The 14294-nt window shown below is 53.2% G+C and overlaps 3 protein-coding genes across 3 annotated transcripts; 2 read left to right on the plus strand and 1 right to left on the minus strand.

Moving 5' to 3' along the window:
- Nucleotides 1–3420: 3420 nt before the first annotated feature.
- UV8b_02411 (uncharacterized protein) lies at nucleotides 3421–3821 on the minus strand (the record flags this gene model as incomplete). Its single annotated transcript, XM_043139909.1, has 3 exons — nucleotides 3421–3488; nucleotides 3565–3649; nucleotides 3732–3821. The coding sequence occupies 3 exons, from the start codon at nucleotides 3819–3821 to the stop codon at nucleotides 3421–3423; spliced, it is 243 nt and encodes an 80-aa protein (XP_042995843.1).
- Nucleotides 3822–7563: 3742 nt separating this feature from the next.
- On the plus strand, nucleotides 7564–9289 carry UV8b_02412 (uncharacterized protein; the record flags this gene model as incomplete). The annotated part of the gene is made up of 3 exons (XM_043139910.1): nucleotides 7564–7717; nucleotides 7860–8846; nucleotides 8934–9289. 3 exons carry the CDS (start codon nucleotides 7564–7566, stop codon nucleotides 9287–9289), a joined length of 1497 nt encoding a protein of 498 aa, XP_042995844.1.
- Nucleotides 9290–11345: 2056 nt separating this feature from the next.
- On the plus strand, nucleotides 11346–13497 carry UV8b_02413 (uncharacterized protein; the record flags this gene model as incomplete). Its single annotated transcript, XM_043139911.1, has 4 exons — nucleotides 11346–12881; nucleotides 12976–13063; nucleotides 13140–13335; nucleotides 13419–13497. 4 exons carry the CDS (start codon nucleotides 11346–11348, stop codon nucleotides 13495–13497), a joined length of 1899 nt encoding a protein of 632 aa, XP_042995845.1.
- Between the last annotated feature and the right edge of the window lie 797 nt (nucleotides 13498–14294).

The raw sequence follows: 14294 nt of genomic DNA on the forward strand, positions 1-14294 counted from the left end.
GAGATAGTAGGGCTAGTAGCCTCTACTAGTTCCTTGCTAATTGTAATAGTAAGAACGTTACTATTTTGCCTACTAACTAAGCCTTGTATAAGGGTAGTTAGGGTATTCATCTGGGACTTTATATAGTCCATATCTAGCTGTAGTCGTGCAGTAAGATGAGCTTTAGAGTTGGAATCCAAAGTGGCCTTATAAGTGGAAGGCCTAGACTGTGCCATTATAGTGGTTAAAAGTCGTTAAAAATGGTGCCAATAGCTATAGGAACAGATGAATAACCAGCTAAATAGCTGGCAAAATAGTCGAGTAACTAGCTAGATAGCTAGTAAATATAGTGGCTAGTAGCCTACTATAAAAGATAACCGCAGAATATAGCGGTAGGTCTCAGTATAAAAGCACAGATGCCGTAGGCGTTGTGCAAGTCCAGAATATAGCGTTAGTATTTAAGGTGCTTATGTGGTGCCGTAATATAAAGGTGCCGTAAGTGCCGTAGGTGCCGTAGGTGCCGTAGGTGCCGTAGGTGACGTAGGTGCTATAGGTGCCGTAATATAAAAGGTGCCGTAAGTGCCGTACCAAAAGTGCTATAAGTGGAAGAGTATAATAGGTGCCGTATAGTGCAGTAGGTGTCGTGCACTAGGTGCAAAGGTGTTATACAGTGGTATAGTGTGGTAGATATCACACTATAAAATCCGTAGGTGCCGTAGGTTACTCCGAAAATAACGTAAGGTTACGCTAAAAGTGCCGTAAGGTTACGCCGTAAGTTGCCGTAGGGGTACGCCGTTGATTGCCGCAGGGTAATGCCGTAGGTAATAAAGGGTAAGCCAAAGGTGATAAGGGTAAGCTAAGGATACTAAAGGATAGCTATATTAGTAGTACTAATAAGCAAGAGAGACTAAGGGGTGAACATAAAAGAGGTAGGGTAAAAATAAAGAAGTAAAAACCCGGGCTCATAACCTATTGCAATTCTCAAGGTCACTATAAAAGCAGAGCCTTACTAGCTAGCTAGATGGCATATGACTGTCTGCGACCTGTGAACTAATCTTAATATAAATACTAGATTTTTCACCAAGTCCTAAGACTATACAAGTGCTATAAAGCAGGGCAAGTGTAAAGGCAAGGCAAATATAAGATAACCAGAAACGCAGGGAAGGTGGAAGTTAAGAGGCATGTAGTGCATTAACAGACTCGATTGTGCTACCCTTCAACTGTCTAAAAAGAAGGGGGAAAGCTATCCTATATATACACGAAGGAGGGGTGGGCCCAGGCATTCAGGGTAGCCAGTAAGATAGCTCCCCGTAATGCTCACTATGCCATGTATATGATACGTCAGCAGCCCTACTATATCCGGCCTTTCCAACCACCCTAACCACCGCACTAGTAATTAGTCACCGTACTAGTAACTAGCCACCACGCTAGTGACTAACCACCACACTAGTGGACTAGCCACCACGCTAGTAGGCCACCACGCTAATTTAGCAATGCCACACCACGCTAGTAGGCCGCCACCACGCTAGTAGGCAACCACGCTAATTTAGCAATGCCACACCTTTTCAACAAGGCCTACCTTACTTGATATACAGTAAATAATCCACTGAAAATCCTTAAGGTAAAAGGCAAAGGCCTGGGTTGGTAAGAATACCGTAAGTCTAAGAGACGGTATAAGGGCCAGAAGGTTAGTAGACCAATAGGGCATTAGGCCAGCAGCCTAGTAGGCTACTATAGGATTTTAACAAAGTAAAAGAGGGTAATTACACGATGTGGCCTTTTTGTGCGTATGCCGTTGTCACGTGCATCGGCGCAGTCGGGCCGGGCTGCCCGCGTGCCCTACCGGGCTCAGGGGTAAAGGGGCAAAAGTAGCCACATCGTGCGCAACGGGTGTGCGCGGCACATCCGTCGCAATATGCCCAATTGTGCCCAATTGGGCACCTTGCGACAGCGATTCCGATAATATATCAACCGACCTATGCCCCCCCCTAGTCATTCGACCCCCCCATAATAACTTAACAGACCTGACTAATGCTCTTTCCTAATATAGAGATACGCTAATAAATAGTAGTAGATCCTTTAATCTATAGTAGCCACTAGACTATAAGTATCTTTATATATACTTTTCTATAGTGAGTGATTTCCCTTATATTTTTACTAGGTATCCCTACCTAGGAACCTAATATTAGAAGTAAATAAAGTACCTTTATATAGACTTTTCTATAGAAAGTGACTTCCTTTCTTTTATTAGGTAGGTACCTAGGTCCTTAGGTACTATATGTAGAAAAAGTACCTTTATATATATTTTTCTATATAAAGTGACTTCTTATATTTCTACCAAGTACCTAGTACCTAGGTACTAGGGATAAAAAGAGAGGTACCATTATATATATATTTCTATAGAAAGTGACTTCTTTAACTTCTTTTACTAGGTACCCCTACTATAAAACCTAAAAAATAGTAGAGAAAGTACCTTCCTATATTATTTTCTATATAATGTGACTTCTTTAATTTCTTTTACTAGGTACCCCTACCTAAGAACCTAGTAAAATATCAGAGAAAGTACTTCTCTATATAGTTTTCTATATCAAGTGACCTGACCCACTATTCCCTAATAAACCAATTATATTAAGAGTATAGCCCACAGCAATGGTCAGGTCAGTTGGGGGGACACAGGTCGGTCGACCTGTACCCTCCAACATTAGCAACATCAGCAACAACAGCAACAACAACATGGCACCCCATGTCCCGGGGGCCGATGAAAAGTCGTGCTGGTTGGCACATGCACTGGGTTTCAAGTACTGCGTACTCCGTACAGCCAAACGTTTGCATCGTGGGGACAAAACTCCGTACGGAGTATGCTATGGCCGCCCACGTTTTCCTGCAAGCTATCCATCAATCGGCGGCAAACCAATACGATGCCCGTTGGCCCCATGCACCACTGCCGCATCGACAGGCAGCGACAGACAGCGACGCAAGGGGGGCGAAGCAAAGCGTCAGCCCCCATCCCATCCCATCCCATCCCATCCGTCATCCGTCATCCGTCATCCGTCATCACCTGAGTTTAAGGGAAGCAAAACGCCCACTGGGCCGTCAGCCAGCCCACCGTTGCAGGTGGGTGGAAAGCTGACCTGGCGAGCGAACAAGACAACTCGGCCTTTTCTTTCCTTCTTTCTTCCGACGGTTTTGCTCCTTACAAGGCGGCGTTTTATTTTACCCTTATTTTATTTTTTTTATGTTTATCTTGAAATTTTATCTTTATTTTATTTTAATATGTGTTTTAATTGTATTTTCATTTCAAACACCTGCCTCGGTACCTACCTTAGGTACTCATATATATATACGTCCCCCTTGGTAGGAGGGGGTGGGGTCGGGACGAGGGCGTGCGCAACGCAACGTCTGGTGGTTGCCGTCATCTCGGGAGCACTGCGGCCCAGCCAGTCAGACTGGCACCCCTGCCTGGCTGATGGCGTCTGCGTCTGCGTCTGCGTCTGCGTCTGCGTCTGCGTCTGCGTCTGGTCCCACCAGAAACTCAGTTGGCCGCCGTCGTCTGCCCCCGAGTGGCAGCTGCCCTGCCTTTCGTACGAGATGCCGGGTCGAGGGCCGAGGCTGCCTGGAGAGCTGCTGCTGCGTGCTGCTGCTGCGCCGCGCTGTGCCACGCTGCGCCATGCTGCATGCTATGTGTGTTGCCATGCCATATGCTGTGTTGCCTGCCATGCTCATATACACTAGCGCGATTGACACATGCTCACATGCTCATGCTCATGCTCATGCTCCAGGGATTGATTGGCAGGCTTGCGCTGCGGTCGGTCCTGCAAACCGCAAATAACGCTGCGTTGCATCGCGTTGCAAATTTGACGCCTCTGCTGCTCGAGTTGGAGCCTGCCTGGTGCCTTGTGACAGCCAGGTTACATGTAGCTACCGCTGCCATGTGCTCGCCGCTGTCCCTCGTCTGCGACTGAAACATCAATACCCCCCCCCTCCCCTCCCCCCCACCCCGCTGGTCTTTTCTGTCCCGACTCCCAAGCCAACACCACATGTTTTCTCTGAAAGGCTTTTATGGAACATGTACATGTATGTACCGTACCGCGTGCGATCCGTCACAAATCCCGCTGGCGGGACCCCAGGCAACGGCAACTACCAGACGAACCCCTACGACCAGACAGACGCTCTTGGCCGCTCTCCATGTCCCGTCAATGGTTGGTTGTAGTTGACACTTTCCCTGGCTCTGCAGCACAAAGCACCAGCAGCACAGCATAGCACAGCACAGCACTGCACAGCACAGCACAGCACTCGGATGGTACATGTAGTTACCAGGTAGGAACTTTAAAGGTACCTTTTCATAGCCGTGCCTGCTCGGTAGAAGGCAGGCAGGCAGGCAGCGCTCCGCACCCCGCCATCGACATCTCGCATTCTCAACTCCTCTTGCGCATTAATCGCATCAATCGCATCAATCGCATCAATCGCATTAACCGAATCAACCGAATCAACTGCATGAGTCGCCTGATTCGCCTGCTGGTTGCATGCTGCGCGCTGCAGCCCATCATTGGCTGGGCTGCCTCTGCTTGCACGCCGCACGTTGCTGGTTGCCGCGTCGGAAACTTGGAAAAAAACCCATTGAACCCACCCAGTCTGGGCAAACTTGGAGAGCGCCTGCCCACAACCCTATGTTACAAACAAACACACCCCCTCCCATCCGACACAAAGAAGGGGCGCCTCCGCGCACTGACTTTTTTTCTTTCTTATTTTGATTTTTTGTTATTATTATTAATTTTTTTTTTTGCAGAGGCAATTGGCCTGGTGGGCGTGGCGTGGCGTGGCGTGGCGTGGCGTTGGGCGTGCGTGTCAAGTCTTGACGTTTGCCAGTCGGCGTGGTCAGCGACTTGGTGGGCAGCCCCACGCCCCACGCCCCACGCCCTACGCCCCACGCCCTACGCCCCATGCCTCATGCCTCACGCCTCACGCCCCACGCCTCACGCCCCACGTCCCACGCTCGCATTCCACGCTTCATGCGACCATGAACCGTGCTCATGCAGGCACAGCAGCAACCACTAATAAAAGGGATCGGTCGGCAGGCTTTGCAGGGGACGGCCAAGCAGTGCAAAACTGGAAAGCGCCAGATGATCCCCAGGTCAGGCCTCAGGCCTGGCCTCTTTCCAGCTCGCACTACCAAGGTTGGGCGGGTGTCTGGCCGCTGCACGGTGGCGCTGGTAGCGCTGGGAGCGCTGGTTTACTCCTTGTTAAGCTTACGGTTTACAGTTTTCGCTTTACTACCGGTCATGCGGGCGCCGCGACATGGAGTCTTTTCGCCAGGGTACCCAAGGCACCCAACGTTGCAGGTCTGCCCATTCCCCAATCATGTGTGCATGCATGCATTATACATTGTCTGGTACCTCCTACCTGTCTGGTAGGACAGGAAACTATGGCGTTGGCGAGCAAGGGCCAGGGTGAGGGATGTTTACATAATCGTTAATCCCAAAGGTAGGTACCTAGGTACGGAGTACCTAAGGTACCTAAGGTCAATAGGCCGAGGTGCCAGGTGCCTGGCCACTGGCGTTTCTTGTTCCCTGCCATACATGCAAATCATCAATTGATTACATTTTCAGGCAACCGGACATACAGCTACAGCAAAGCGTCGGGCTACTTTCGAGCTCAACCAAAATACCAAGTGTTACCAAGTGCTACCAAGTGCTACCAAATGCTACCAAATGCTACCCAATGCGCTCCACCAGACCCTCTCGATTCTCTGCCAAAACCGCGCGTATAAAGATGCCACAAATTCAAAAAACGCCTAGGAGCGCAGCCGTGGGTAAAAGTTGATGACGATGCGAAGGACTCGGACTTTGGCACGCTAAAGGAGCACGCTGATAGAGCACAGAGAACCCGGCGCGACGTACTCCATAGACCGTACTCCGTACAGCCACCATCTTCTCCGAGGCTGGGCTGCTGTACGGACTACCAAGCCCGGTACTCCTGGTACTAGTGGTCGATAGCAATGCCGCCAATACCACCAGTCGCGTCATGTACCTTGTAGCGTGGTGCCATGTACGTGCACTCCGAGTCTCCGACTGGCGCTCGTGGCGTGGCGCTCCCGCCAGTCCCACACCATCAAATATGACCACCCTCACACCCGCACCCCACCTCATACCCCACCCCCCTTTCCCTCCCCCGTTCCCGGTCGCCCATCCAGCCAGCCCACCATCACGCATCCCCCCAGTGCCGTTAGCAGCCAATGGCGGCGGCATGTGGGGCTCTGACTGCTGGCGTAAGAGTCTGGTCTGCCCAAATGTAAGGACGGGTGGCGGCGTGTGTGCAAAGTGCCTAGGGAGGTACCGACTACGGAGTCCTTGGCATCCTTGGCACGCCAGTGCAGAAGGTAAAAAGGCTGCGGCCCAGTACCTGCAACATCGAAAGATCTACCTTGGTCTACTGCTCATCGCCCATGGCCAAAATTGCGAAATCCTACCTTGATCTCTTAAGCCTCCAGACCTAGGCCTGGTCGGGCCTAGCTGCGCCTGGCTTGATCAATTCAGGTCTGGTAGCTTTTGTGCCACGCTATACCCTCGTCCCGCGTCCGGCCCAGCATGCCCCCCTCCAACGACTACCTTAGGTACCTACCTACATACCTTAGGTACCTTAGGTACCCACTGCCCACAGAGGCAAGGTACATGCCTACTAAGGCACCTAAGGTAGGTAAGAGGTACCTTGGGCTGGTACCTGCCTCGCCTGGCGCTGAGTCGGTACTCCGTAGAACGTAGGACGTAGGTACTTGCTCGCTATCCGACCAGACTCTTGCTAGTAATTATTGAGCTTTTCCCGGCTGCATCACCTTCTCAAATTCTTCCCATCCTTTCTTCCATGGGCTTTGTCTTTTGCCCCCTCTGGCCTCGCTAACATTCACTTGCAATACCTGCGCTTCTTCGGCCACCCAGACTTGGGGTTCTCCGATTACAGAAATTCCCCTCCTGCGGGTGATGCACCGTCGTTGGATCCCTCCATCTCCATCCCCCCTCCCTCCTTTCAGTCGACCTCGTCCTCATCTTCTCTCAACGTCGAGCCTGTCTGGACCTCGTCCCGCGCCGATCCGCTGACAACTCGCCGACGACGCACCTGAAAGCACCACAGTTTACAATTATCGAACACAAGCATCGTTCTCACTGTATCCTTCAGATTATTGCCGAAACCAGCTTCACAACCCCGCCGCGCTCTTCCTCGGATGAACCCGATCTCTTTAGAGAGTGCAGTCATCGACCCCCTTCGCATCTCTCTCTTGGCTTCTGCTTGTTCGGCTCCCGAGCCACTTGACGCGCTGGGTTTTGCAATCAGGAGCGCGATATAGCTTGACAAAGAACGAACCCTCCCATTTATTCTGCTGATTCCTGTCGCACGCTGGATTTGTTGCACAGGTGGGAAGAAGAAGAAGACGAAGTAAAACTCGAACAAGAGAAGAGAAAGCAAGAAGCAAACAAAACGCTGGCCTGTGAACCAGAACTGAGCCAAAGGTGAAGGCCGCTGCCTTTTTTTTTTCTTTTTCTTTTCGCCATTTATTACCCATCGTAACGCGTGCATCACATCACATTGCCCATGGAGACACAATTTCAACACCAGTCAGTCCCTCCCAAGCCGGCTGGGTTGAACAACATTCTCAATAGTGATGATCAGCCCTCGACCACTGGTCATCATCCCCCCCATTTGCGAGATTCGGGATTCTACTCGACTGCCGAGGCTTCCAGCAAACGTAAGTCTACTCGAGCGACAGTTGCCGAGATACAATTGACCAGCGGAAATGGCAAGCTTGCGGCTGCCACTTCTCCAACACCATGTCCTCCTCTCCTCTCGGGCGATTGACTAACGCGATGGGCGTCTTCTTCGCTTTGCAGATACCTCTGCCGCTTCCTTCAACGTGAACGGCCTCAGTCCAGCAGGCTCGGGATATCAATCGTCTCTCGCGGACAAGACTCCATCACCAGTCGCCACTCACATGGTTCCGCAAGCTCTCATCTCTCCCTCCGTCAGCAACATGAGTGTTGCCTCCATGGTTTCTCCTTCGTCCCCAATGACCGAGCGACGATTCGAGCGACCGACGTCGATTGAGTCTCAAGGACACAATGGCGCTTCTCTTGGAGAGAACCTCGTTGTCGGGGGGCCGAGACGCGAGAGTGTGGACAGCAGAATTAACCAAGGCATCAGCGACATGCGTCTCGGGTCTTCCCCATATGCTAGCAACAACCATTCTACCGCCTCCATCCACAACACCCTCCATTCGCAACGCAACCCACGACACGGTCTGGAGTCCTTGTCGGTACACAGGATATCCAATGGCTACCAGCCTAGCGCCGAACGGAACCCTATAGAGCCAAAGATTGTCAAAACCGCCCCCGCCATTACCGGGCCTGCCACCAGCAACATTGCCCGAGCCGCGGAGCCGACGAAAGGTCAGGCATGGGCCTTTCCCGAGGAAGACATTCAACGCGTGGGACCGCCCAATCGTCTCGACGATTCTCGGCGCAGCAGCATCGCCGAATCAATCGCCAGCAGCCAGTTTACGACGGAATCGCGGCTACCCCCAGGGCAGCGGAGGCTCGAAGATGGCGCCGACTACGCACGCATGTCGAGCGTCTCCAACGAGTTTCCCCCGGTCCACCATCACACCATGCAGCACAAGCAGCTTAGCGATCTCCAGGCGGAAGAATGTACCGGTCCCGCTGGCTCACAGCCGTATAGCCGGACACCAGAATTAAGAGTCAGCCATAAGCTCGCCGAGCGCAAGAGACGGACCGAGATGAAGGAACTCTTTGACCAGCTGAGAGACTTGATGCCACAAGAACGTGGTTCAAAGGCCTCAAAGTGGGAGATATTGACCAAAGGTACGTTTGCGCGCCGTGAATGGACCTGGAATGAAGGGGCGGGGAGGCACAGGTGCATGCATATACTCATTCGCACCCACAACGTAGCCATTGCCGAACATCAGCGGCAGAGCGACCACATTCGTGCCCTCCAAGCGCACTACAACACTGCTGCTGCTGAGAATGAAATGCTGCGCCGAGAGTTGCAGAGCATGCGCATGGAAGGGGGTCAATTCCGAGGAGAGGTGAACTCGGCAAACCACGCGCAGCAGAATGCCGCTGTGCCAGCGCCGCCGGCTGCGCCCCAGAATTCACAACCCGCTTCATACGGCGGCGATCCGTATGCCAACAGCAGCCGAACCGAACTGCCACCGCTGCGATCCATCCACAACGGACCCGAGTCGATGACCGGAGTCCAGTACGATGCTCCCAGAGTGAACGCCTATCGACAAGACAGGTTCTAGAAGGCGTTGGAACAATTTCACGGCGACGAAAGACAGCGCAAGGCCAAGCTATACTGGGGCTATGCTGTGCGGGCATTCCAAAAAGCAAAGCATGCCTTGTTACAGCCAGCCCTGATGTTGCTTTCCGCGCTGGTTTGCTCTACCCATCCGCCACGTCTTTTTCTTCCTCCTCCTCATCCTCCTCCTCCTCTTCGTTTCTAGATATATAATTTCCACCGTAACACCATTGACGACGACAGGCGCGAAGATACGACTCATGCACCAATATCAACGCAAAGCAAAGAAGAGGACGACATCGGATGTTGGTAACCTGTCGGGCGGAGAATGCCCTACCAGCAGATCTGAAACCTTGGTCCGCTCAACGCTGATCTGCTGCCGAGGCCAAGATCTTGTTTGATTCCCCCCCTTTTTTTTTCTTCTCTTTTTTTTTTCTTTTTTCTTTTTTGAACCTTTCACTGCCACGCCTCTCTTGCTGAGGAAGGCTCTTTTGGTGTGTGCGTGTGAAATGATGGCTATTGTATGACTATTGCCGGCGTCGACCTGCTGAGCGGTCGACAACATTTGAGGGGAGATGCGCATATTCTCTTCTTTCCTCTTCCAGATCGTTTGATCGGCTCCTCTTTTTTTTACATGTCTTCTTTTGCTTCCGACAGTTGAGCGTTTTTCTTTTTGCGCAAAGTCATGGCTCACATGGCCATCCATGATGCTCCCGGCACCCAGCGTTCGGCAGAAGAACAATCCCAGACTGGGGGGGACTGAGATTGACGAAACGCAGGGTCGGGGCGAAGGGCATGATCCAGGCTGAGGTCACTGTATATACCCCCATTTGCTAGAGGAAATAACGGTTCGGACGGAACTTTTTCATTTCCCTCCCTTTTTTCTTTATTTGTCTCTTGTTTTTTTTTTTTTCTCTCTTCCCTTCTTTTTTGGTTGTTCTTCATTGCCGATCAAGGGAACAAACACAGACTCTGGACATTGGATTCTGTTTCATTGATAGATTATTTTCTGTATTTATTGGAACAAAGAGGCACAGGGGCTTCAAAAGACGTCAGCGAAAGGGCTAAAGCGTCGGAGCTTGCGAGGTGGGAGGAATGTCCTTGCTGGGGACCAAGGCCGTGTTAGAAGGCTAATTCATCGTGGTTGACTCGTGTAGTCTTGATCCAGTGACGACGTTTGTGCCGCGGCGGGGTTTCCCACATTGGGAGAGGAGTATCAGAGTTGTTGATATCAGCCCGCGGAAATGACGGGAAAGGTCGGGAATGGAATGCTTGGTGATGGGCGCGACGGAGGACACTGATTACAGTTGCCTGGATCGAAGCAGCACATGTAGCGTGACTCCATGACTCCATGACTCTGGTCTGTGTAAATATCCGTCTGCAGAGTGTCGTGCTCCTGGAAGTCCGTGTCCAAGAGAAATTCACAAGGGCGATACTTTCGGTTGGCCCCTTACTCCTCCTGATTTAGGTACCTACCTAGGTACATACCTGATTCCGACGGCGGAGTTGCGGAGTTTGGGACCGGTCGCCAACGCTAGCGGACGCGGACTTAAGGGGGGTTTGTTTTATTGCCGGGATCGATCCGATCAGTGGGTGGAGCCCGGGATTTTGGCGTCTTGTCGTCAGCCTCTGTCAGCACAGCACTGACAGACATGGCAGACAAGGCTGGGCTTAGCAGCAGGCTGGCTGAGCCTGGTTCAGAGGGCGGAAGTCATCGGCAACTAGGCAGAGCTGTCAGAAGAAGCCACATCTTCTTTCTTGGCGTCATGGTGTCTGGCGGCTGGTGACTTGGCGGCTGGTGAACTGGCGGCTTTGTAGCCTTGTACCCAGCACCCAGCACCCAGCACCCAGCACCAGTTGACCCCTTTCAAGACGTCAAACTCACTCTCCTGTTTGGTTCGGTCTCGACTAGGCGGGGCCCCCACTAGGGAGAGGGAGCGAGTTGCCAGATGGGAAGTAAACCAGACCGCACCGCACCTGCCTCTCCGACTTTCTCACCAGACGTTTCCCGCCCCAGTCCCTCATTTCCTCCTCTTTGCACAGCTTGGTCATGGTAGAGGATGGACGGCGTCAAAAGAAGCTGGGATGCCATGGACGCTGGCGGCGCGCTCTTGGACACTTTTGCAACCGTCGCCTTTGGCAATGCCCTCGCCCCCGACACGCACGCTCCCAGCAGCAGGAGCAGCAGCAGCAGGAACATCAATGTCGGCAGCGAGCCCGGCAGCGAGCCCGGCGGCGAGCCCGGCAGCTGCGCCAAGCTCGACGACAACGCCTCTGCTGCCTCTCGCCAAAAGAGCTGCAACGCCTGCGTGAGGGGCAAAAGGCGATGCGACAAGCGTACCCCTCAGTGCAGCCGCTGCTGGGCCAAGAGCCTGGACTGCGTCTATCAGAAACTGCCTCCCGGTGCCGGTGCCGCTGCCTCCGTCTCTGAACCCAGGTCGGCAGTCCGAGGCTCCTCCATCAGCATGCCTTCTTCGGCCGGCCCTTCCTCTTCCGTTTCCGCCGCTTCCGCGAGACGGATGGTCTCTTCACTATCAGGCTCCTTCTCGCTCCCTCCGGCTGCGTCTTCCCTCACCTCCTCGGCGGCTGCTTCTGCGGCAAACATGGCCACTGCAACTATAGGTGGTGGTGGTGGTGGTGGTGGTGCTCACACAGCCACGGCCGCTTGTCTGTCCAATACGAGCACCTCACCCTATGTCTCCGATGTCCCCGATGTCCCCGATGTCCCCGATGTCCTCGATGTCCCCGACTTCGAGATGGGCTTCGACTTGGACAGTCTTGGCACTGGGACCGATACCAGCCCCGAGAGTTTCCAACCTGACTCCGGCGTGCCGCTGGCTTCCGCTCATGGCAGCAGCGGAATCGACTTCTCCATTGCGGACTTTATATCCCAGGCCGCAGCCGCCAACGACGACGACTTCTGGCATTTGAACAGCTTTGGCGCAGACACCACCGACAAGTCGAATATTCCGCCTTTGCCAACCAGCCTGGCTGCCGCCATGGCACCCCCTTCCATGAATCCACAGTCGCCGCCGCCACCTCACCAGCTCCAACCTATCCGCGACTACTCCCTCGTCAAAGACTGCGCGAACCTTTGTATATCCGTCGACCCGCTGACTGTTCATGACCCCAATACCCGTATCGGATACATCGTCTCTTTCTTCAAGCGAGTGCACGACGTCTTTGCTCGGACGCGAGCCTTGCCATTCATGCATTCGCGTCTATGGATAGGTCAACTGCCGAAACCTATCCTCGCTGCCTTCTCGGCCTCGGCTGCTTATGCCTCTTGTACATCCGCTAACAAAGGCTGGACGGTAAAATTACTCGTCGACGCTGGTCGCGAGATCCATCAGGAGGGAGAACGCGCCGTGAGCAATGAGGATAAGCTGTCTCGCGTACAAGCTCTGCTAATTCTGAACACGATGAGAATTTTCGATGGGGACCTTATTCTTGGAGCCGCCGCGGACAGAGAGCTGGGACTTTTGCTGACGTGGCTGAAAGAACTTAGAAGCATGCTGGACCATCTCGAAGCGGAGGATGGTTGTCGCGGAGGAGATGGTCTTCTTATCAAGGGAAAGCCCCCTAGATCGTGGCAGGTGAGTAGGTCTCGGTCCCCTTTCTGGACCACCTCCCCACTGCCCTCATCTTTCCTGTCGTGATGCTAACTACATTTTTGCTCTTGTTGCGCAGGACTGGGTTTTTTTGGAGAGCACAAGACGTACTCTACTGACCTCGTATGCCCTCGTATCCATGTCCCTGATGCTGAAATCTGAAACCCGTAAGCCTCAAACCACGTCCCCCCCTGTTTTGCTTTTATCTGAGACATGAGGACCGTTTGGCTGACGCGGCCGAAGCCGATGCAGAGATGTGGTCCCAGGAGAACAACTTCACTGCCTCTCGTCACCTCTGGGACGCTACAAGCTCGGTCGAATTCTACCGCTCCTGGCGTGAAAAGCCGCATTTTTTGATCACGAACATGGGCTTCAAGGAATTCTGGAGCAATGCCGGACCTGAGGATTGCGATGACTTTACGAATCTCATGCTCATCTCGTGAGTGACTACTATGAGGCCTTTACGCGCGACAAAGCTGCTTCCGCCTCGTGCTCTTACTGACATGGACGGCCCCTTCCCAGACAGGTTGGCGTCGACACCGTGGCGCATTTCATGAACGGGGACACGGATATACCCGTGAATGCAGGGCGGGCACCTTGACAAGGAGGATGCTGGCCGGCGTGGGGAGTTTGCGCATCTGCCAACCCAAAAAATGCGCCAGATGAGGGCTGCAGCCCTGCAATGAGAAGCTGGCCAGGAAGCCACGGGATGGCAGCGCCGACCACCAGCCCCCGGCCACCGGCCACCGGCCTCTGTCGGTGCTGATTCACCGCGGCGTAGAAACGGCAGAGTACCTGTGTTGTGGAATGGGGGCGAGAAAAAAAAAGGTGGCGGCGTCAGACTGAATGCGGAACAACAGTACGATGCACTGCGCGCCTAGGCGCCATGTTGGGCAGAGCGAGGCTTCCGAAGAGACGCGAGAGGTACACAGAACTCGGGCGTTTCGATTGTACGCATGGGGTCCGGGGGTCTTTAATGAACTCGTTGTCCGCGGTACAGTATCCGCTACGATACAATTAGAGTCCCCAGCCAGACGCAGGCCAGACGCAGGAGGTTTCAGGAGGTTTTTGTGACGAGGCGATGTGTCGCTGGGGGAGTGCCTTTTGACTGTCGCGGGCTGTGTCGTGTCTTGCAGAGAGTCCTGTCGTTTTCCACTCGGCTCTTTTTTGTAGCAACAAATGAATTGTGCCCTCTACAAATGTGGCCTCTGCTACGGGGTATATGGAAAAATGCAAACAAAGCCTTGATACCCGTCACCCAGACGGAACAAGGAGCCGTCCACCTACAATTTTCCTCCTTGTTCCCTTTCGCGTCTTCCTTTTCTTTTCCCCGCAAAGCAGCCAGTCGTACATGTAGCCAGTCGACTTGCAAGTGCACTGCAACCAACGCCAGACTCC

Source organism: Ustilaginoidea virens, chromosome 2, assembly GCF_000687475.1.
Source record: "Ustilaginoidea virens chromosome 2, complete sequence".
NCBI classification, from domain to species: domain Eukaryota; kingdom Fungi; phylum Ascomycota; class Sordariomycetes; order Hypocreales; family Clavicipitaceae; genus Ustilaginoidea; species Ustilaginoidea virens.